At 41.6% G+C, this 23,271-nt stretch overlaps 1 protein-coding gene across 1 annotated transcript in view; it reads left to right on the top strand.

Annotated features, from left to right (window-relative positions):
- Positions 1-304: 304 nt before the first annotated feature.
- The window catches only part of LOC110504921 (diacylglycerol kinase theta), a 29,010-nt gene continuing 6,043 nt past the window's right edge, over positions 305-23,271 (top strand). The window contains exons 1-16 of the mRNA XM_036970338.1: positions 305-1,563; positions 3,166-3,245; positions 3,464-3,563; positions 7,741-7,826; positions 12,189-12,314; positions 12,395-12,548; positions 16,749-16,823; positions 19,724-19,824; positions 20,589-20,803; positions 20,982-21,072; positions 21,274-21,328; positions 21,474-21,535; positions 21,707-21,857; positions 22,049-22,087; positions 22,652-22,767; positions 22,900-23,051. Coding sequence (XP_036826233.1) covers positions 1,347-1,563; positions 3,166-3,245; positions 3,464-3,563; positions 7,741-7,826; positions 12,189-12,314; positions 12,395-12,548; positions 16,749-16,823; positions 19,724-19,824; positions 20,589-20,803; positions 20,982-21,072; positions 21,274-21,328; positions 21,474-21,535; positions 21,707-21,857; positions 22,049-22,087; positions 22,652-22,767; positions 22,900-23,051 — 1,820 coding nt within the window. The 5' untranslated portion in view covers positions 305-1,346. The remainder of the gene's footprint in view (positions 1,564-3,165; positions 3,246-3,463; positions 3,564-7,740; positions 7,827-12,188; positions 12,315-12,394; positions 12,549-16,748; positions 16,824-19,723; positions 19,825-20,588; positions 20,804-20,981; positions 21,073-21,273; positions 21,329-21,473; positions 21,536-21,706; positions 21,858-22,048; positions 22,088-22,651; positions 22,768-22,899; positions 23,052-23,271) is intronic.

Raw genomic sequence — 23,271 nt, 5'->3', positions numbered from 1 at the left:
GGTTATAAGTATTGTCAGGTTTCCACCAATTCGTTTGACCACGGATAAGTATAATACTATAACAACCCGCACTAACAGCTGTGTGTTATGTGTTATGCTATTAGTTGGTTGTTTTGTACTTACCATTCATTACCCAGTGTTCGCGGGGTCCGACTTGCCAATCAACCTGCTATCTTTCCAATCATGGGAATGCCTGGAATGTTCTGATGCCGGGTATCCTGGTGGTTGGCGAGGTGGCGTGGAGGGGTTCGGGCAGGGGGGTGGAGCATTGGAAGTTAAGACCAGGTTTAGCTATTGTTCTTTCTATTATGGCGGTCCTTCACGAGAGAAGGTCACGGTTGTTTTATTGGGTATCCTTCATTTATTTGGCGTGGGCTACGGCCAAACAGTAGCCTGTGTGAAGTTGGGTTAATACACCGTAAATTCGTAAACTCAATCCTCTGTCTGGACAATTGTTCCTTTTTAATCTAGTCAGGTCATTACAATACTGGTGACCGATGGTAGGTGAAATGCCGCATGCCAAAAGATTATGGGAAATACAAGTAGGCTAGTGAATAAAAACCAAGAGTTTGTTGCATTGTAAAAAAAAATCATTTTTATGAGCTAGAGAACTCTGCACAATGAGTTGTTAGGGCAATAGGGTCGCTTGCGTGTTATGGTCGAGGTGGCTGCTGGAGCCCCGCAAGGACTTATCTGTTTGTGCTGTGCTTCATTTGCTTTGAAAATTCTGTGATGCTGGTCACTCACTCATGTCTAGGCGCTGTGAGGGCCAACCATGTCAGGGCGGATGAAAACCGCTGCACAACTATGAAAACTGCGGGCGGAAGTAGCTAGCAGCTGATGTGTAAAAGCTGCAAAAGAAAAACGGAGCAGGATAAAAACAACCAATTTAGTTAGCAATTTAAGTCGTTAATTAGTTCGATTGTCACTTGTTGCTTTGATGGATTTTCTTTGAACTTGCTTGCCTTTAATTTTTTTGCGAGTAAATGTAGCGTTTTGCTAACGTTAAGTTAGCCAGTAAGCTTATTTTTCTTGTTTCCTGGTGACGAGCCACAAGACTGAGTGTTTTGTCAATTAACCATATTTCTGGATCATTCAAGACTTATGTTTTTTATTTTTTGCAATGCTGGTAGCTAACTGCCTTGTCTATTGTTGTTAGCTAACTTCATGACTGCTATAGCTCCAGCAGCAGCTGGCACCACTGGCTCCAAAGTGTAATGACACGGCGGTTGGGCTTAACGTAGCTGGAGCTCGCTGGTTTTGCCGCTTGGCAGCGGAAACATATTTTCACTCAAACACCCTAGCTACGTTTTCATTATACACGACTCTTGTGGTGCACAGATACGATGGCAAACAGCACTCGAACGAAGAATGAGAATTCCATCATGGAAAGCGCAAGCCCCCTGTCCGGGAGGAAAAAGGCACAACAATCCCCTGGGTCTCGCTCAAGGTACCATGTCAGTGCACCCGGACATTGTTTTAGGAAAGTGACTCTCACCAAGCCAACGTTCTGCCACAACTGCAGTGATTTCATATGGGGTCTTATCGGCTTCATTTGTGAAGGTAGGTTGGTTTACATGAGACGTGACATTTGTTTTTGTTTCTTCACTTGACCAGACCAGTTGAGTTGAAACGGCTCAACTGAAATGTAAAATGTGCTTGACGTTGGGGAATTTTCCTTGAATTGTTGAATTCTCAAACTGAAGCATTTTGGTTGACGTAATGCGTATAGGTTCTAAACTTGTCTAGATATTGTCGCCGTGTACAGTATGGCATGTTCCTAGAGCAGTACTTACCCAGATGGCAGTTTGTGTGCGTGTCGTAGGCGAGAGGAAGCGCTGTATGTGTGTAGTAACATTGTGTATGTGTGTGTGAAAGAGGCCTTGTCGTTGTGTCCAATACATTTGTGTGTGTAAAAATGTTAAACTGCAGCCTGTAGACCAATGCCATTATCATGCACAGACTGACATTATGATGCTATCGATTAATGTCAATTCAGTAAAGTCCCTCTCCTTTACTCCATCTGAAAATGTACCTCCCATGAACATGTGTAAAAACATATAGGAAATAAAGCAATGCCTAGCCTTACACTGAAGCAAGGGGACAGCACAGCAGCACTGCATAACAGCATAAGACTGATGGACAGCACCCAGTGTTACCAGGCAGAGCGAACGAGGGGAAATGCAAAGTCTCTGGTGCGCAATTAGCTGCAGTCAAATCGTGATACACTTTAACTGGTCGGCATGGCAACAGGGGACTGGATGCTCGAGAGCAACAACAAAAAACTAAACACCCTAGACATGGCATAAGAAATGTTTATAATGCTACAGTGGTGCTAGATTATAGACTTAATGTGCCTTCTTATATGCTGTGACAGCCTATTTGCTAATGTGTCAAATGTGAAGCATAGACTGTATGTCGCCTCCGTGAAGGTGGATGCGATCATGCACTCTTGTTGTTAGACAGCTTGTCTTATTAGAACACTTGTTACTGTGCCATCTAGCAGAAGCCCATAATATCTCAGTAGGTCTATAGGGCTGCTTATGGCCTGGCTCAAGCAGTGTGTGCCCAGTGGGTTGTGACTAACCACTGCTCCTTTCAACATATAGACCCTGAGCCGTAACCTTGTCAGGGACCAGTTTCAGTAGCACTTTCTAGAGTAGGTCTATTCTAATGCATCATGACTGCCACAACTGTGTGCATCTGGGTGACACCGAGAATCAGATTTTCACTTAAAAACAACAACAATGATTGCAAAGTTAAACAAAGAATACAACTCTATACACAAGGACCACTTTTAACAATTTTCATAGAACACTATACAAAAACACATTTACTTATTTTTTTAAATTGAGCAATTATTGGTTTTTGTTTGGCATACAATTTTTAAAGTAAAACATCTGAGTCTCAGTGTCACTTGGTTGCCGTAGAATTGCCAATCTATAAAGATTATTACGAATGCTTAGCAAATATTATAATGCATTATTGGGTGAAGGCATTACTAAAGCATTTACAAGACATTAGCCAATACAAAGGTAGTTTCTAGACAGTGTAACACCAAAATCTCATTACAAGAAATTAATAGGACTTTAGATAGCCTTGTTACTGATGCTCCAAGGATGAATTGACTAGTTGACTGACTCTGGTGTCTCCTCCCACCCCTAGTATGTAACTTTATGTGCCATGAGAAGTGCCTGAAGACTGTGAGGACTGCGTGTTCATGTATGGCCCCGACGCTGGTGCGGGTGAGTGACAGCACAAAGTTAAACTGCTCTATCGCTGCTTGTGATTGTGGTTAGTGCATGCTAGCCCGACAATCCTTCGGCATGGTTTCAAGAGCTTTCACAACAGACAGTGTATATGCCACCAATGGCACAATGTACTTGCAACGTATGGCCAAAGTGTTGCATGTTTACTTCGTAGAAGTGTGCATATTCCTTTTTTGTCCATTTGTGAACTCCAGATCCCTGTGGCCCATTGCTTTGGTCCAGCAGGGCAGAAAAAGAGATTCTGCTGTGTGTGTCGAAAACATCTGGAGGGAAACACAGCCATTCGCTGTGAAGGTTCGTTTTCAAGAGTTTTCACAACAGACAGTGTTTATGCGACCAATGGCACAATGTACTTGCAACGTATGGCCAAAGTGTTGCATGTTTACTTAGTAGAAGTGTGCAGGTCATGATGCTGCATATGGAAGCTAAACCTCAAGGTACGTGTACATAGGCCACATTGGACAGTAGACACACGTGTACACACCCAAAGTAGATTTTCTATACACTCCCCTCCATATGTATTTAGAGAGTGATGCTAAAATATTACATATGGCTCTATACTCCAGCATTTTGGATTTGAAATCAAATGTTTCATATGAGGCGACAGTACAGAATGTCCCCTTCATACATATCTGATTTACAGTTTAGAAATTAAAGCACTTAATATATTTAGTCCACTATTTGAAGATGTCATATATATTTGGACACATTTCACTTATAGTGTATTTAAAGTAGTCAAAGGTTTAGTATTTGGTCACATGTACCTTGCACACAATGTCTGTATCAAGCTTGTAACGCTATAAACTGGTTGAATGCATTTACAGCTTGTTTGGTTGTGTTTCGCATTGTTTGGTCCAATAGGAAGTGAATGGAGAATAATGTATTGTGTCCTTTTTATTGCTAGTAAGAATAGATGTTTGTGAACACATCTACATGAATGTGGATGCTACCCAGTGGTGATTTTAGCATGTAAATCTTGGTGGGGCAAATTCAACCTTCTTCTTTTTTTTTGATGCATGCCAACAAAGCCACTACACAACATTGTATTATTTGAATAGGCCTATGTGGTTTAAAAAGGAAGGAAAATACAATCATGAGGATCCACATTTATAGACAATATACTGACGCAATGACAGCACATTGCGCAAACAAAACAACCCTCGCAAAATCAACTGGAATTACATGAGTATATTACTGAACTTTTTGTTGAAAAAACGATATTTGAATGGGAAGAGACTGTCACTGGCAAACATGGTTACAGACCCAACAACATTATATAGTATCCCCTCCTCCTTAAGAAAAGCACATGAGATAATTATAATACACAAAGTAAGCAAAACAATGAAATAATTTCAACATGGCCTAAAATGATGAATAAGATACTAATGAGATAGACCTATATAAGCAATAAAACAATTGAGATGTACAAACTATGGCATAAGGGCACGATGACCGGATAAGAGGCAAGCCGTCATTTCGATTAAGACATTAATGAGCGAGTAGTCGATATAACTATTTGTTCAGCACATTTCGCGACAGAATTCAGAACATGGGCCGGTCTTACAGCATTCTCCCTGTGCACCCTAAGAACGCAGGATAAATAACGGGGGCATATAAGCAGACAAAGAAAGCTCTTACCATATTTGATGGTGACATTTCTCTAAAACAGGCTATAGGCTACAGGTGCATCATCAAATCAGAACAGTAGGCTAAATTATGAGGGGAAAAGGGACCAAATTATTAGGCTGAGGCACATTCGCTACTAACAGCTTACTACACAACATACACTTACACGCAACCCAAACCAGCTGACATTTGTCTTTCAATCACCCACGTGGGTATAACCAATGAGGAAATGGCACGTGGGTACCTGCTTCTATAAACCAATGAGGAGATGGGAGAGGCAGGACGTTCAGCGCGATCTGCGTCAGAAATAGAAAGGAGTTCTATTTTAGCTCTTGGCATCGCTGACGCTCGTTGGCGCGTGCGAGCAGTGTGGGTGCAATAATTGAATAACATGGATTTCTACATTTATTTTGCGATGCTCGCGCATGCGACGTGCCCGGTCTGGTCAGCATGTATCATTGGTCATGAGTATTACTTTCTTATCTACAGTATACATATCTCCCTGGCATTTTACATAATTTATGCAGCAGCATACAAGACATTTTTGGACTCACCGTTGTTGTGCTGTGCTCACTTGAACGTGGTGCGGCTGTCCTTCTTGTGGGCAAACTTTGTTATCAAACTTTGTCACAGTCTGCGCATTTTCTGGATTTATGGTGCTTTCAAGACAACTGAGAACTCTGAAAAAAAACAAGGTTGAATCATGACATCAGTGATTTTTCAGGTCGGAGCACTACAAAGAGGCCCGAGTTCCCTACATGGAATTCAGAGTTGGATGACCGTTCAAAATGTGTTTTCCCAGTCAGAGCTTGTTTTTTTTCAGAGTGAAGCAATGGAGTATGAGATTTCCAAGTTTCCAGTTGTTTTGAACGCGGCATAAGTCATGCTGGACTGACAGCATGACCAATGTGAATGTTTATCATTTTAAGCTTGGAAAAGAGACCCTTTCAGAGAGATGTTTTAAATCCTCAAACCCAGACTTGGACCACACATCCTCTCCACCAAATAGCTGGCAGGGGAAGCAAAATAGTGATTGTTTTGCAACGCTTGCAGTTAGCCTTTGATTCCTTCCAAACCACTCATTGTTGAATTTCCGATTTCCAACTTGTTGTGCAATGTTTATGGCCAATGAGTACCGATACGATTTATCTATAATTTCTCTTCATATGACAAGTATTGAAAAGGATTTGCCTGTAAATTGTCAATGTGATTCATGATTATGACTGGTTGTCTAGCTAGCTAGGTAAGATTGTGAAAGTATGATGTTGACATGATCAGTACAATCAAAGCTATGGTAGATATAATGTGATTTGACGTCATTTAATCTCTGGCCAATGGCCTTAATCCTTCTTGGACAGGGACTTCTAATGTAAATCTATGGCAGCACCCAAGGGGGCTTGAACTGCCTAGCTCTACCTGTAGATTCTCCGATGAAGTAGTGTCCTCATGAGTGACAGAACACTGAGCTAATCACGCCGCAATTAGAGAAGATTACCAACCCCTACGCTCTGTATTTCCGCTGGCTGCCCCACCACCACAGAAAGCATTGAGCTGGGCTGAAACACCTACATTTTGGAGCTGCCTTACTCAAGAAAGAGACCGTGTTTGTATGTGGCTTTATTAAGTCTATTATTATTTATTTTTACATTATTTGCAAGCTGATATATCAATGAATGCCAAAATAAAATGCAAAACAGGCAACAAAAAAATACTAAACTGAATCGGTTGGGCTCAAAACCCATTCTCATGATATCAAATTGGTAGTTACAGTCTTGTCCCATTGATGCAACTCCACAACAGGCGAAAGTCGAGAGCCATGCGTCCTCCAAAACACGACCCTGCCAAACCGCACTGCTTCTTGACACACTGTTTGCTTAACCCAGAAGCCAGCCGCACCAATGTGTTGGAGGAAACACCGTTCATCCGGCAATCGGAGTCAGCTTGCAGGCGCCTGGCCCGCCACAAGGAGTCGCTAGAGCGTGATGAGACGAGGAAATCCCCGCCGGCCAAACCCTCCCCTAACCCGAGCGACGCTGGGCCAATTGTGCAGCCTGGGATCAAACCCGGGGCTGTGACACCTCAAGCACTACGAATCAGTGCCTTAGACCACTGCGCCACTCGGAAGGCCTGAGTGAGAAAGTTAGAGGGACGAAGATCATATACCTCCCAAAAATGTTTTATCTCCCCCATCATTGATAATGGTGAGAGGTTAGCATGCTTTGTTGTAGCCTCTGTAACTTTCTAACTCGCCATTATTCATGATTTTTCTTAATCATGGCAATATCAGAATTGATTTAGAAGTGTTCAGAAACATCTTATCTACCCACTTAGAAAGAAAATGACTCCAGCCATCATTCACCATTCCGTTCCTATGGGGCAAAACATAACCCAAAATACATCCAAAACAAACTGCAAATGCATCCAACGAGTTTGTAAAGTCACAAGCTTGATGTAGTCATTGCGTACTAGGAATATGGGACTAAATACTCAACTTTTGATTACTTTAATACATTAAGTGAATTTGTCTATAAAGATATAGAAAGTGCTTTCATTTCTAAACAGTAAATCAGATATGTATGAAAATACCCTAAAATAAAAGATAACATTCTCTACTGTCACCTCATATGAAACATGTTATCTCAAATCGAAACTGCAGTAGTAGGGGAATGTACTTTTACATTTTAGTCATTTAGCAGACACTCTTCAACTTACAGTAGTGAGTACATACATCTTTGAATAATGAGATTCACACTGTATTTAAACTTCCTTGGGGGAAATCTAACTGGTCCATCAGTCATAGTAGTGACTTTGACAAAAGTAATATAACCTCTGTTTTCGGTTTCAGTTTGTGAGCTGCATGCCCACTCGGAATGTGCTGCATTCAGCTGTGGTGACTGTCGTCTCTGCCATCAGGATGGGAGTCAGGACTTTGTAAGTATTCCACGCCTCTGTCTTAAAGGTGCATTGTGTTCACACCTTTTTCATTTAAAGTTAATCCAGCAAACCAAAATTGGTTATTTTCTTCTTTTGAAAGTTCCCAGAACATTTATTAAGTTGGGGCAAATGTTCTCATAACACAAAAACGGTCCAGTTGTGCTGATGATTATACAATGTTTGTATAAAACATTTGCCTGACGTTGCAAGAACATTCCCAGAACACATGTTGTCTATTCTTTAAATGTTCCCAGAATGTTTCATTAGGTTGTAGGAGCAGTCTGGTGGGAACATTGTGGGGCCATCACAAAATATATGTTCCAAAAACACAAACAGCTATCCAGTTGTGCTGATGATTACAATGTTACTAATAGGTAAAAAAAAACATTTGCCTGATGTTGCAAGAATGTTCCCAGAAATACATTTGTATGTTTACAATTGTCTTTAGGTTGTGGGAACATTTTGGGGATATGACAAGAGAGAGGTTCCCAAAACACTAAAACTGATCAGTTGTGCTGACATTCATATAATGTTTGTGTCAGGGTGCACAAAACATCCTTTAATGTTGCAAGAAGGTTAACAGATCAGCCGTTTTCAGTTCTTTAAAGGTCCCCAAGAACACAGTGGCCTCCTTCATTCTTAAATGGAAGAAGTTTGGAACCACCAAGACTCTTCTTAGAGCTGGCCGCCCAGCCAAACTGAGCAATCGAGGGAGAAGGGCCTTGGTCAGGGAGGTGACCAAGAACCCTATGGTCATTCTGACAGAGCTCCAGAGTTCCTCTGTGGAGATGGGTGAACCTTTCAGAAGGACCACCATCTCTGCAGCACTCCACCAATCAAGCTTTTATGGTAGAGTGGCCAGACGGAAGACACTCCTCTGTAAAAGGCACAAGACATCCCACTTGGAGATTGCCTAAAGGACTCTCAGACCAAGAGAAACAATATTCTCTGGTCTGATGAAACCAAGATTGAACTCTTTGGCCTGAAAGCGTCACGTCTGGAGGAATCCTGGTACCATCCCTACGGTGAAGCATGGTGGTGGCAGCATCATTCTGTGTGAATGTTTTTCAGCGGCAAGGACTGGGAGACCAGGATCAAGGGAAAGATAAACGGAGCAAAGTACAGAGCGATTCTTGATGAAAACCTGCTCCATAGCGCTCAGGACAATAGGATGGGGTGAAGGTTCACCTTCCAACAGGACAAGGACACTAAGCACACAGCCAAGACAACGCAGGAGTGGTTTCGGGACAAGTCTCTGAATGTCCTTGAGTGGCCCAGCCAGAGCCCGGACTTGAACCTGATCAAGCATCTCTGGAGAGACCTGAAAATAGCTGTGCAGCAACGCTCCCCCATCCAACCTGACAGAGGTTGAGAGGATCTGCAGAGAGGAATAGGATAAACTCCCCAAATACAGGGGTGCCAAGCTTGTAGCGTCATACCCAAGAAGACTCAAGGCTGTAATCGCTGCCAAAGGTGCTTCAACAAAGAACAGAATAAAGGGTCTGAATACTTATGTAAATTTGCCAAAAATCTGTTTTTGCTTTTACATTATGGGTATTGTGTGTAGATGGGTGAGGGGGAAAAATGTATATTTAATCCACTTTAGAATAATGCTGTAATGTAACAAAAGTCAAGGGGTCTGAATACTTTCCTAATGTTAAAAAAGCATACATTGAATATCCCTTTGAGCGTGCTGAAGTTATTAATTACACTTTGGATGGTGTATTAATACACCCAGTCACTGCAAAGATACAGGCGTCCTTCCTAACTCAGTTGCCAGAGAGGAAGGGAACCACTCAGGGATTTCACCATGAGGCTACACATTAACAGTTTAATGTTCAATGACTGTTATATATTCCAAAACGTGCATCGTGTTTGCAACAAGGTACTAAAGTAATACTGCAAAATCCAATAGGAACACCAGGTTCAGTCTGCTTTCCTCTTGACTCTGGGAGATGAATGCACCTTTCAGCAGGACAATAACCTAAATCACAAGGCCAAATCTACACTGGAGTTGCTTACCAAAAAGACAGTAAATGTTCCTGAGTGGCCGAGTTATAGTTTTGACTTAAATCTAATTGAAAATCTATGGCAAGACCTGAAAATTGCTATCTAGCAATGATCACAACCAATTTGACAGAGCTTGACAAACGTTGCACAATCCAGGAGTGGAAAGCTCTTAGAGACTTACCCAGAAAGACTTACAGCTGTAATTGCTCTTCTACAAAGTATAGACCCAGGTGTGAAAACCTATGTTAATTAGATATTTCTGTATTTCCTTTTCAATAGATTTGCCAAAATGTCTAAAAACAAATTTTCACTTTGTCGTTATGGGGGATTGTGTGTAGATGGGTGAGGGGGAAAAATATATATTTAATCCATTTTGAATTCCGGCTGTGACACAACAAAATGTGGAATAAGTCAAAGGGTGTGAATACTTTCAGAAGGCACTATGTTTGGACAATACCTTAATAAAATATAATGATGTAAGAATATTAAAATGCCATTTGTTTAAAAGTTTAGCAACATCATATAATAATGTCACATTACACATCAACATAGGCAGAACATTGCAGCAATGCTTTCAGAACTACTTCCGTTATTGTTGAAGTAGGTTTTTAGAGCAATTTTGTGTCGTCATGTCTTAACCTTTAAGTAATAACTTTCTAAGAGTCTCGCAGGACTGTTTCTTTTTTGTTCTAGGTGTTAGTAGTAATGTCTCCATCCATATTCGCTGACTATACCAGGACACCATTTTTTCTTCTTTTTTTACAAATTCTATTGCTCCAACATTTTAAAGTATGTTCAGGGAACGTTATTTGAACCATCATGTCATAACATCACACTACCTTTTTGAGACCATTTTAGGAATATTCCTTGCTTGTTGTGTATAGGTGTTTTAAATAACATCCATCAACATTAGCAGAACATTCCTGTACTGTTTCCTTCTGTTGCGCCCACATTTTGTTTGCGGCAGTATGTTCTAAGAACATTACCGGAACATTGTGTTAATACATTCCCTGGCAACCTAATGAGAACCTTATCGGAAGTTTTTACAGATGTTGTGAACAACATTTTAGTGAATGTTAGGAGAACATTCCAACATTTAATTTATAACATTTTATTAAGAAAAAGGTTGTGGTGATCAAAAAACCTTCTTTGAATGTTTGTGGGACGCTATCATCCTAATGTTAGCTCAAACTCTAACTAGAACTTAATGGAAATGTTAGCTAATGTTCTGGGAATGTTTCCGGTTTGCTGGGTGGTTTGTTGTTATCAATACGCATCATTAATTGTTAGGCCTATACAGGATCTTAATTTGACCACCCTGTTGCAGGAAATTACAACTTGTAGTGTATTCGAGGCTTTTAAAGTTTGTAATTTCCACTTTAAAATTTCAGATTTGATTTGTTCTAACGAAAAACGTATTAACCCATACAAAAATGTCCCTTAATTATCATCCACATTTCAACTCAAATTTCCTGGTGCTGCAGGATTATTTTCCTGCTGTGAGAAACTGGTCAAATTAAGACCCTATACCTTGGTAGGTGTATCGGATGACATCTCCATTAATGTTAGCAGTACATTCCAGTAATGTTTTCTCAGAACCAATTTAATTGAATCCAGGCCTCATTGCTGAAGAATGTTTAGAAAACGTTATTGGAACAATCATGTCATAACGTCACACTAATTTCATGAGAGCATTCCTTGCTTGTTTCTAATAACATCTCCATCAACATTAGCAGAATATTCCTGTAATGTTTTCTTAGAACCTTTTCTATTGCTTTCACCGGAACATTGTGTTAATACAATCCCTGGCAACCTAATGACAACCTTCGGTGAATGTTATATGGTAATTAATACACATTTTAATGATTGTTAGAAGAACATTCCAAGGATATTTCATTTCAAGCATTTTCTTCGCAAAAACATTTGGGAATGTTATCATTCTAATGTTCGAAAAAACTTAATGGGAAACTTAGGGAATGTTCTGGGAATGTTCACAGTTTGCTGGAAAGGTACAGTATTCTCAGTAGGCAAAGAGGCAAAACAGAAGACTAGTGCAAGGGTAGCACTTTTGAGGCGGAATTTAAGTTACAGATTGTAGCTTTAACATTGATAACCTGCCTCGGTCAGGGGAGGGATCATCTTGAGCCAAAGAGTTCCATGAGCAAGCACACTGAAACGATGTGAGAGAAATTACTGCTGTGCTGAGCAATATCAAATGTTTGGTCCAGCCAGATCTACATTAAAGCAAATCCAGCAGGATAATGAGTGTATTCTGATGTGGTGACTAATTCACTTATTGCTTTTTGAACCACCTCTCTCTCCGTCTCCTTTTCTCTCTTCTTGTCCTAGGATACGCTTCACCACCACTGGCGGGAGGGAAACATCCCCTCAGGTGCACGCTGTGAGGTCTGCCGACGCACCTGTGGCTCCTCGGACGTCCTGGCGGGGATGCGGTGCGAGTGGTGTGGTATGACGGTAAGCCTCAAAACGACACCAAATGTACCGCCACTAAAGAACAACTATAGTTAATAATGCGTTTGTTTCATCCTTTGCAGACACACGCTGCCTGTTATGTCATTGTGCCTCCAGAGTGTGGCCTAGGACGTCTACGTAGCATGCTCCTTCACCCCGCTTGCGTGCGAATATGCTCGCGGAACTTCAGCAAGATGCACTGCTACCGCATCTCTGAGAGCTGCCAGAATGACCTGGGTAAGCTGGTGGTCTCCACCAATGTTCCCTCTAAGCTGCGAACTTCACTCAACTTTGTAGAGCAGTGGTCACCAACCGGTCCATCTCCAAGGCCTTCCTAGTTAATCGGCAAACATTTCTTTGGAAGAAAAAAAACAACGATAAAGCCTTGTTCCTTTTTTTTTCTTTTTCGTCTCAGGCTGTTGGCGGTAGGTGCATGTGATTCAGCTACACTGGGTGCCGGGTAGGCGAACTGTTGCCATTTTGAACCTTTTCATGTGTCTGAAGGTACAAATTCTGCCTTTCCGACGTGCCTGAAGAGCAAATCAAGTACACTACAGGCCTACCGCTAGACAATCGGATGGCTCAGATTACTGTGTCTGCAGTAACGTAGCAGGCATAGCTGGGGTGGCAGGTAGCCTAGTGGTTAGCGCGTTGGGCCGGTAGCCTAGTGGTTAGCGCGTTGGGCCAGTAACCGAAAGGTTGCTGGATCAAATCCCTGAGCCGATTAGGTAAAAATCTGTTGTTTTGCCCCTGAACAAGACAGTTAACCCACTGTTCCCTGGTAGGCCGTCATTGTAAATAAGAATTTGTTCTTAACTGACTTGCCTAGTTAAATAAATAAATTAAAAATTAAAAAGCTACAGCAAAGCTCATACTGTGAGATTTCAAAACATTTAAAACCATGACTAGAGAGAGACTGTCAATGAATACAGCAAAGAGCTGCTGGTTTTATGAGTGAGTTCATGTTTAAGTTCTTACTCAGCACTGTCAACACTTTGTATTCAACACTTTTATAACCCATAAAATGCACGTTCTTCCTATTTCCACTCAGCTCTACAACAAGCACTGCAGCAGTAAGGAATGAGGAGGAAAGTGGCTTGCATTGTTATTATTATTAGCGGCTTGGGTGTTTTTTAATATCAAGGAATATTTCACTTTCTCTGTTCATAAGAGCAACAACATGAATTTGTGCATGAAGCAGAAATAATGCGGTCCGACTCGAGTTTCGGTGTCCCTTTTTGGTCAGTGTCAGTGGAGGAACCTCAGTCTGCTGTTCTCTCCCTCCACTGAGACTGACTATCAGATGCAGGCACCATCAGCCCAGTAAAATAAAAAGCGAATTATTTAAATGTATGCTCACTCAGCTGTGCTTCACAAGTAATGCAAGAACTGATCTATTACCGGTGTGATCATACAGCCTACCTCAAATTGTTTAATATACATTTTAAAAAACAATGCATTGGGAAAGCCAATATGTGGTGTTAATGTATTGGGCCTATAGCTTACTGCACAAACCTCGTTGCTACAGTACTGTTTTTGATTGGTTAATGTTGCGTAGGCTTACATTTTTTTAAGTCATGTTAAAAAACAATCTGAGTGGTCGATCTCGGCTTGCGTTTTGACTCATAAAAGGTTGGTGGCCACTGTTCTAGAGTTTTCCCTGCTGACACTATCAGCGTTTTCCTTTATTGTGGCAATTGTGATCGACTCAACGCAATATTAGCAGCTTTCAATGCAACATACCGAAACAAAACAAACTATGCAAGACATTTTACATAGTTCTACAAGAGCACAAAATGTGTACATTTCTAGACATCTTTGAAAGCGAGTCAGGTAAAGAGATTTTTGTTTGTCTTAAAGGGGTAGTGTTGTATTTTTAAGACAGACAGGCTTGAATAAGCAAAGGAGCTAATAGGCAGAGGATAGCATCATTTGTCGGATTCTCTGTAATAATTGTATGGGAATAATGATGCATTTTATTTTGTAAAGTGGTTTCTTGCATCACACAACACAACAAAATGTTCAGTCATCTCATTTTCTCTATTGTTTTGATAGTAGGCCACTCTGGTAGGCCTACATTATGACCAAATAGCCACAGTAGCCTACTGAACCACTGTTAAAACTGAAACTTAAAGCAGGTACAGCAGTGTTAACAGTAAACGCGCGCTGGAAGTTGCACAGAATTTTCACAACATTCAACTTTGCGCTTAGCAGACCTGAAATTTGCTCAGTGCTGAATTTTTTTTGAGGGAACATTGGTCTCCACCGTCCATTAACCCTCCCCACCCCCATACCCAAAGCCACATCCTCTAAGCAACTGTTTCACACTCCGACATTACCATTCAAACGAATATAGACAGTGTGCACACAAAATATACACATTGGAAAGTAAATTAAGAAAGTAATAAGATATACAGTGCATTTGGAAAGTATTAAGACCCCTTCACTTTTTCCACATGTTGTTACATTACAGCCTTGTTCTAAAATGGCTTAAATAAATAAACAATTCCTCATCAATCTACACACAATACCCAATAACAACAAAGCAAAAACGGGTATTTCGAAAGTTTTGAAAATTAATTTAAAATAAAAACAGGTACCTTATTTAAATAAGTATTCAGACCATTTGCTATGAGACTCAAAATGGAATCCTGTTTCCATTGATCATCCTTGAGATGTTTCTACAACTTGGATTCCACCTGTGGTATATTCAATTGATTGGACATGATTTGGAAAGGCACACACTTGTCTATATAAGGTCCCACAGTTGACAGTGCATGTCAGAGCAAAAACCAAGCCATGAGGTCGAAGGAATTATCTGTAGAACTCCGAGACAGGATTGTGTTGAGGCACAGACCTGGCAAAGGGTACCAAAACATTTCTGCAGCATTGAAGGTCCCCAAGAACACATAGGCCTCCGTCATTCTTAAATGAAAGAAGTTTGGAATCCCCAAGACTCTTCCAAGAGCTGGCTGCCCGGCCAAACTGAGCAATTGAGGGAGAAGGGCCTTGGTCAGGGAGGTCACCAAGAAACCGATGGTCACTCTGACTGAGCTCCAGAGTTCCTGTTTGGAGATGGGAAAACCTTACAGAAGGATAACCATCTCTGCAGCACTCCACCAATCAGGCCTTTATGGTAGAGTGGCCAGACGGAAGCCACGCATCAATAAAAGTGCAAAGGGATACCTAGTCAGTTGTACAACTGAATGCTTCTTCCACATTTAACCCATCCCCTCTGAATCAGAGAGGTGCGGGGGCCTGCCATAATCGACATCCACGTCTTCGGAGCCCGGGGAACAGTGGGTTAACTGCCTTGCTCAGGGGCAGAACGACGGATTCTTACCTTGTCAGCTCTGGGATTCGATCCAGCAACCTTTCGGTTGGCACCTAAAGACTCTCAGACCATGCAAAACAAGATTCTCTGGTCTGATAAAACCAAGCTTGAACTCTTTGGCCTGAATGCCAAGAATCACGTCTGGAGGAAACCTGGCACCATCCCTACAGTGAAGCATGGTGGTGGCAGCATCATGCTGTGGGGATGTTTTTTTCACGGCAGGGACTGGGAGAATAGTCAGGATCGAGCGAAAGATGAACGGAGCAAAGCACAGACTGATCCCCAGTCTGAGCAGGTTACGGTTCACCTTCCAACAGGACAGCAACCCTAAGAACAAAGCCAAGATGACGTAGGAGTGGCTTTGGAACAAGTCTCTGAATGTGTTTGAGAGGCCCAGCCAGAGCCCGGACTTGAACCCGATTTCTGGAGAGACCTGAAAATAGCTGTGCAGCGACGATCGCCATCCAACCTGACAGAGCTTGAGAGAATCTGCAGAGAAGAATCTCCAAATACAGGTGTGCCAAGCTTGTAGCGTCATACCCAACAAGACTCGACCGAGGCTGTAATCTCTGCCAAAAGTGCTTCAATAAATATATCTGAGTAAAGGGTCTGATCACTTATGTAAATGTAATATTTCAGTTGTAATTTTTTTGTTATAAATTTGCAACCATTTCTGTGTTTGCTTTGTCATTATGGGGTAGTGTGTGTAGATTGTCAAGGTGTCTGAATACTTTCCAAAGGCACTGTAACTGAATGGCTGAGTTTCCGTTCTGAAAATGTGAGACCTAGGCCTAATTCATTCTCTGACAATACCACACAGTCAACTTTTCAGTCCCTTTATAAACATTCTTACTTCTAGGCTGTTAGGAATGACGTCTGTCTTTGAGCAAGTGTCAACTTGTCGTTGTCTCTTGTTCTAGGTCAGACAAGATGTCATTTGTCAAGCAAGATGAGCAACGATAAACTGTGCTTGACTTTGAAATTAAAAAAGCATTCCATGTTTCACACGTGTGTAAACTATGTGGGAAAACAAATGCAACGTTCATTCTATTTCCTCATTGTTTGCCTTCACGTACCTATACCTAACACCTTTGCTTCATCAGATAACCTGGACGAAGTTGACACCCAGATTCCAGCAACTACAAAGGAGAGCCAGCCGGCAACCACAGCGGATTCAGGTAGAGACAGGATAAGTTGTCACATGTATTTGGCCAGTAATGTTTCCCTGTGATCAGTGAAGTCACATCAAAACCGATACAATTATTCCCATGTTTCAACTATATAAGAGTCCCTAACGTTTCTGTAAGAAGTTACAGTACCAGTCAACAGTTTGGACAAACCTACAGTTGAAGTCGTAAGTTTACATACACCTGAGCCAAATACATTTAAACTCCTGACATTTAATCCTAGTAAAAATTCCCTGTCTTAGGTCAGTTAGGATCACCAGTTTATTTTAAGAATGTGAAATGTCAGAATAATAGTGGAGAGAATTATTTCTTTCAGCTTTTATTTCTTTCGTCACATTCCCAGTGGGTCAGAAGTTTACATACACTCAATTAGTATTTGGAAGCATTGCCTTTAAATTGTTTAACTTGGGTCAAACGTTTCGGGTAGCCTTCCACAAGCTTCCCACAATAGGTTGGGTGAATTTTGGCCCGTTCCTCCTAACAGCTGGTGTAACTGAGTCAGGTTTGTAGGCCCCCTTGCTCGCACATGCTTTTTCAGTTCTGCCCACTAATTGTCTATAGGATTGAGGTCAGGGCTTTGTGATGGCCACTCCAATACCTCAACTTTGTTGTCCTTAGGCCATTTTGCCACAACTTTTGGAAGTATGCTTGGGGTCATTGTCCATTTGGAAGACCCAAGCTTTAACTTCCTGACTGATGTCTTGATATGTTGCTTCAATATATCCACATAATTTTCCTCCCTCATGATGCCATCTATTTTGTGAAGTGCACCAGTCCCTCCTGCAACAAAGGACCCCCACAACATGATGCTGCCACCCCCGTGCTTCAAGGTTGGGAAGATGTTCTTCGGCTTGCAAGCCTCCCCCTTTTTCCTCCAAACATAATGATGGTCATTATGGCCAAACAGTTCTATTTTTGTTTCATCAGACCAGAGGACATTTCTCAAAAAAGTACGATCTTTGTCCCCATGTGCAGTTGCAAACCGTAGTCTGGCTTTTTTATGGATGAACCAGAACAGTGGAGGTCTTCAATTTGTTTTCTGAGGTCTTGGCTGATTTCTTTTGATTTTTCCATGATGTCAAGCAAAGAGGCACTGAGTTTGAAGGTGGGCCTTGAAATGCATCCACAGGTACACCTCCAATTGACTCAAATGATGTCAATTAGCCTATCAGAAGCTTCTAAAGCCATGACATAATTTTCTTGAATTTTACAAGCTGTTTAAAGGCACAGTAAACTTAGTGTACTTCTGACCCACTGGAATTGTGATACAGTGAATTATAAGTGAAATAATCTGTCTGTATACAATTGTTGGAAAAATTACTTGTGTCATGCACAAATTAGATGTCCTAACCGACTTGCCAAAGCTATAGTTTGTTAACAAGAAATGTGTAGAGTGGTTGAAAAAAGAGATTCCATGACTCCAACCTAAGTGTATGTAAACTTCCGACTTCAACTGTACTCATTCCGTGGTTTTTCTATATTTTTACTATTTTCTACATTGCAGAATAATAGTGAAGACATCAAAACTATGAAATAACACATATGGAAACATGTAGTAAGCAAAAAAGTGTTAAACAAATCTAAATATATTTTAGATTCTTGGAAGTTGCCACCCATTGCCTTGGTAACATCTTTGCACACTCTTGGCATTCTCTCAACCAGCTTCATGAGGTATTCACCTGGAATGTATTTCAATAAACATGTGTGCCTTGTTAGAAGGTAATTTGTGGAATTTCTTTCCTTCTTAATGCGTTTGAGCCAATCAGTTGTGTTGTGACATGGTAGGGATGGTATACAGAAGATAGCTATATTTGGTAAAAGACCAAGTCTATTTTATGGCAAGTACAGCTCAGCTCAAATAAGCAAAGAGAAATGACAGTCCATCATTACTTTAAGACATGAAGTTCAGTCAATCCGGAAAATCTCAAGAACTTTGAACGTTTCTTCAAGTGCAGTCGCAAAAACCATCAAGCGCTATGATGAAACTGGCTCTCATGAGGACCGCCACAGGAAAGGAAGACCCAGAGTTACCTCTGCTGCAGAGGAGACATTCATTAGAGTTACCAACCTCAGAAATTGCAGTCCAAATAAATGCTACACACAGTTCAAGTAGCAGACACATCTCAACATCAACTGTTCAGAGGAGACTGCGTGCATCAGACCTTCATGGTCGAATTGCTGCAAAGAAACCACTACTAAAGGACACCAATAATAAGAAGAGACTTGCTTGGGCCAAGAAACACGAGCAATGGACATTAGACTAGTAAAAATCTGTCCTTTGGTCTGATGAATCCAAATTTGAGATTTTTGGTTCCAACCGCTGTGTAAGGGCTATTTGACCAAGAAGGAGAGTGATGGAGTGCTGCATCAGATGACCTGGTCTCCACAATCAGCCGACCTCAACCCAATTGAGATGGTTTGGGATGAGTTGGACCGCAGAGCGAAGGGAAAACAGCTAACAAGTGCTCAGCATATGTGGGAAGTCCTTCAAGTCTGTTGTAAAAGCATTCCAGGTGAAGCTGGTTGAGAGAATGCCAAGAGTGTGCAAAGCTGTCATCAAGGTAAAGGGTGGCTACTTTGAAGAATCTAAAATCTATTCTGATTTGCTTACTACATGATTCCATATGTATTATTTCATAGTATTTAATGTCTTCACTATTATTCTACAATGTAAAAAATAGTACAAAAAAGAAAACCCCTTGAATGATACTGTATTTTGTGTCACTTTAACTGTGTGCTATTTGGAGCATGACACTGAGCTAACGGGTCCTAACGCTCCCAATGTTCAGCATTTGCTAATGTTTAGTAATCTATCATAATCCTAATTATACAGGTCCATACATGTAGAATTTCCCACGTTTGTCTAAAGAGTGTTTTTTTGCAAACTTCAGGGAAGCAGGTTCTCAAGGTGTTTGATGGGGACGATGCAGTCAAGCGCAGCCACTTCCGCTTGGTCTCCATTCCTCGGATAACCAAGAATGAGGAAGTGGTGGTGAGATTCTCCCCATTCCTTAAAACTGGATTAACTAGAGATTATTTCCACTTTTTTCTGGCATCAAGTGATTCATTATTTTTAGAGTGCATTTATTTTCTCCCACCACTCCTTCCTGGATATCTGCTGTGTATGTAGCCTTTAGCCCTGCTCTGTCACACCTGATTCAAGGTCCTGATGTTCAGCTGGTCAGCAGTGGTGTTAAGTAAAAATACATTCAAGTATTACTTAAGTATTTTTTTTCTTCATATCTGTACTTTACTATTTATACTTTTGACAACATTTACTTCACTACAATCCAAATGAAAATAATGTACTTTTCACGCCTGTATCAAGAGAACATCCCTGGTCATCCCCACGGCCTCTTAACTGGCGGACTCACTAAATCTTCATTTGTAAATGAGGTCTGAGTATTGGAATGTGCCCCTGGCTATCTGTAAATTTTAAAAAACAAGAAAATTATGTTGTCTGGTTTGCTTAATTTGAAATGATTTATACTTTTACTTTTGATACTTAAGTATATTTTAGCAATTAGCTTTCGATACTTAAGTATATACCAAATACTTTTAGACTTTCACTTTTACTTGAGTTGTTTTCTATTAAGGTATCTTTACTTTACTGACAATTGGGTACTTTTTCCACCACTGACTATGCAAAGTGTTTAAGTACTACTGGTCGTTAGAATCAGGTCAGGTGTGTCAAACGTCTGCATTCCCAGTAGGTCTCTCCAGGAGGATGATCACTGATCTAATCCCTGTCTGCAGGAGTCAGCGTTGAGGACCTTCTACATCCCAGATGACTCGCTGGACTACGAGCTCCAAGACAACGGCCAGCAGGCTCTACACAGCAATGACATCCTCAACCGTAACGGAACCCCTGACGAAAAGGCCATCTTTAAGGAGAATGTGCCTGAGGCGTGGCTTCTAAGGGCCAAACCCCAGGACACAGAGGTCCTCAAGGTTTATGCTGGCTGGCTCAAGTGAGTACTGCAGGGGCACAATACTTAGTCATTGGGCAAATCTCAAATGACTATTCCCTAAAAGTGCATTCCTTTTTGAACAATCCTTTGCTGATGCCTAATGAGTTGTTCCTATGGTAAAAGTTGCCCTTATACCATACCTCTATCTCCCATCTCTACTGCCTGGCTTTGTTTACAGGGTTGGTGTGGCGTACATATCCATCTCCATCTCCAAGAACAGCACAGTGGATTCTGTCATTAAGGAGGTCCTCACTCAACTGGGAAGACAGGTACAGCTTACCAGCAGGTCTCCAACATAACACACCCAGTCCACCTTAACTGCAGCTTGGCACATACCTTGGCACTAGTATTGTTCACAGAAATGGCAATTAATGGTTGTACTAGAGACTCCATTGCTCTGACTGTATAAACGTATCTGTTAATGACAACCCTCGTTCAATACTCTTGTTTGGTGATGCTCTTTTCTCCAGGACGAAGACCCATCAAGCTTCAGCCTTGTGGAAGTTTACATGGGCAGTAAGCAAGGTCAGGAAACAGGGAGGTGGCAGACCTATACACCAAGGCTGGGTTTTTACATAGCAAGTGTCATACTCTGTTTATTATATGCCTTCATTACTGTATCTTATCAAAGTTCACTGACGGGGTGTGTTATTTCTCTCTCTACATTCAGTTCAGAGACAAGGGCTGACAGGCCAGGAGCTGCTACTGTACAAACTGCAGGAGATAAGAAAGGTATGAGGAACTTCAACCTGACATTTAAGTTTATGGGCGATTGGGTGTGCATAACGTAACAAAATGTGGAAAAGGTCAAGGGGTCTGAATACTTTCCTAATGCACTGTATGTGTGTGTAGGTGTTTATGAACAGGCATGTGTGTTTATCTTTGTCTTTTTGTTTCTGACAGATCTCCCTAAGGCAGATGAACCAGACCCGTTTCTACATAGTGGAGAGCAGGAAGCAAGTTGTGCAGGTCAACCTACTGCTGGAGGGACTGCCTGTACAACTGAGCAAGGAGGAATATACCAACCTGCTACAGGAGCACTTAGCTATCAAGAGTGAGTCTACACACATCGCATCACAATGCTGCTCCTTTTCTAGAATTAAAACGGATGGAATCCCACGGTATTCAGTGTTGTTCCGCTTTACCCCAGAAATCCTCCTGAACATTTCCCTTGAAAAAGACTATAGTTGATTGAAATGTGATTAAGACTGTTGTTAACTAACTAGATTTGAATCTGCTCCTTAGGTCACTTGGTCACCATCACACATGTTTACGGGAGCCAAGGTGGGTATGTCGCCATGGAAACAGCCAGTGGAGCACCACCTTCCCTTTTCCACCCCCCCTCCATCTCATCCCACTCTTTTCTCCCCACAATCCCCTCCCTGTCCCCCTCCCTGTGCCCTCATTCCACATCATCCCCATTCAGGACACACAGGCTTTAGTTGGCTCTGAAACAGACGGTCTGTTCTGGGCTGTGTGTCCCTGCTTGACACTGCTCAAGTCGCTCCTCTGTTGCCGCAGGCCACTGCAGCAGGGTCCTGCCCCATTCAGTGTTACATAAGCCTCTTTCTTACTGACTGTGAGTGTCCCACTGCAGCTGCCACTTCCCTAGAGCTAAATGGGCCATTTATATCAAGCCTGCTATATGGCCCACAGCCATTTATCTTGCGATGTCTTTATTATAATAAACTATTTATTTGTGGAGAATGTTTGGTGCAATACATCCAAAGTACTAAATGTCATTATAACATTGAATGTGTGCCAGTCTGGGCTATATGAGAGGTCATATTTACAGTGCTTGTTATGCAACATCACATCCTGAGGTTTGCTTGTCTGTCTGAGTTGTAGGTGCAGTAGTGGTGCAGATAACGTGCTTCTCTGAGGCTGAGAGGATCTACATGTTAGCCAAAGACACGTCTGTCAGCAACCAGCAGCTGACCTCCCTAGTCATACCAGAGATCATGGTAATGCTGCGTCAATGTGAAGTAAACAATCCCAGATCCCAATTGAATGTGTCATTTACATGACCAGACCTTTTTAAAGAAGCTGGCTTGCTTTACTCAATTGACTGTGCTGCTGTTGTAACTCCCCTGCAGCACAACAAGTTGCCCAAAGGTGGCTCGCCCCTACTGGTGTTTGTCAACCCCAAGAGTGGCGGGCTGAAGGGCCAAGAGCTTCTTTACGGCTTCCGGAAGCTTCTCAACCCCCACCAAGTGTTTGACATGACCAACGGGGGACCGTTGCCTGGGTGAGACAAGTGGTGGTTAGGCTCATTCAGCAGTGTGATGTGAGAGCTGTTGTGTTTGTAGAAGGGGGGTCTGTATTGTGCAATGTTTTTTCCACAAGGTCTTTGGAAGGAGTTTTTTTCTACTATGTATGTTTGTTAGCCATGACACGGACACAAAGAAATTAACCAACCAGCGAATACATGATTGACTTTAAATATATATGTTGTAGAAAATAATAGA

Source organism: Oncorhynchus mykiss, chromosome 31, assembly GCF_013265735.2.
Source record: "Oncorhynchus mykiss isolate Arlee chromosome 31, USDA_OmykA_1.1, whole genome shotgun sequence".
NCBI lineage: Eukaryota > Metazoa > Chordata > Actinopteri > Salmoniformes > Salmonidae > Oncorhynchus > Oncorhynchus mykiss.
This window is presented reverse-complemented; position numbering and strand designations above follow the sequence as displayed.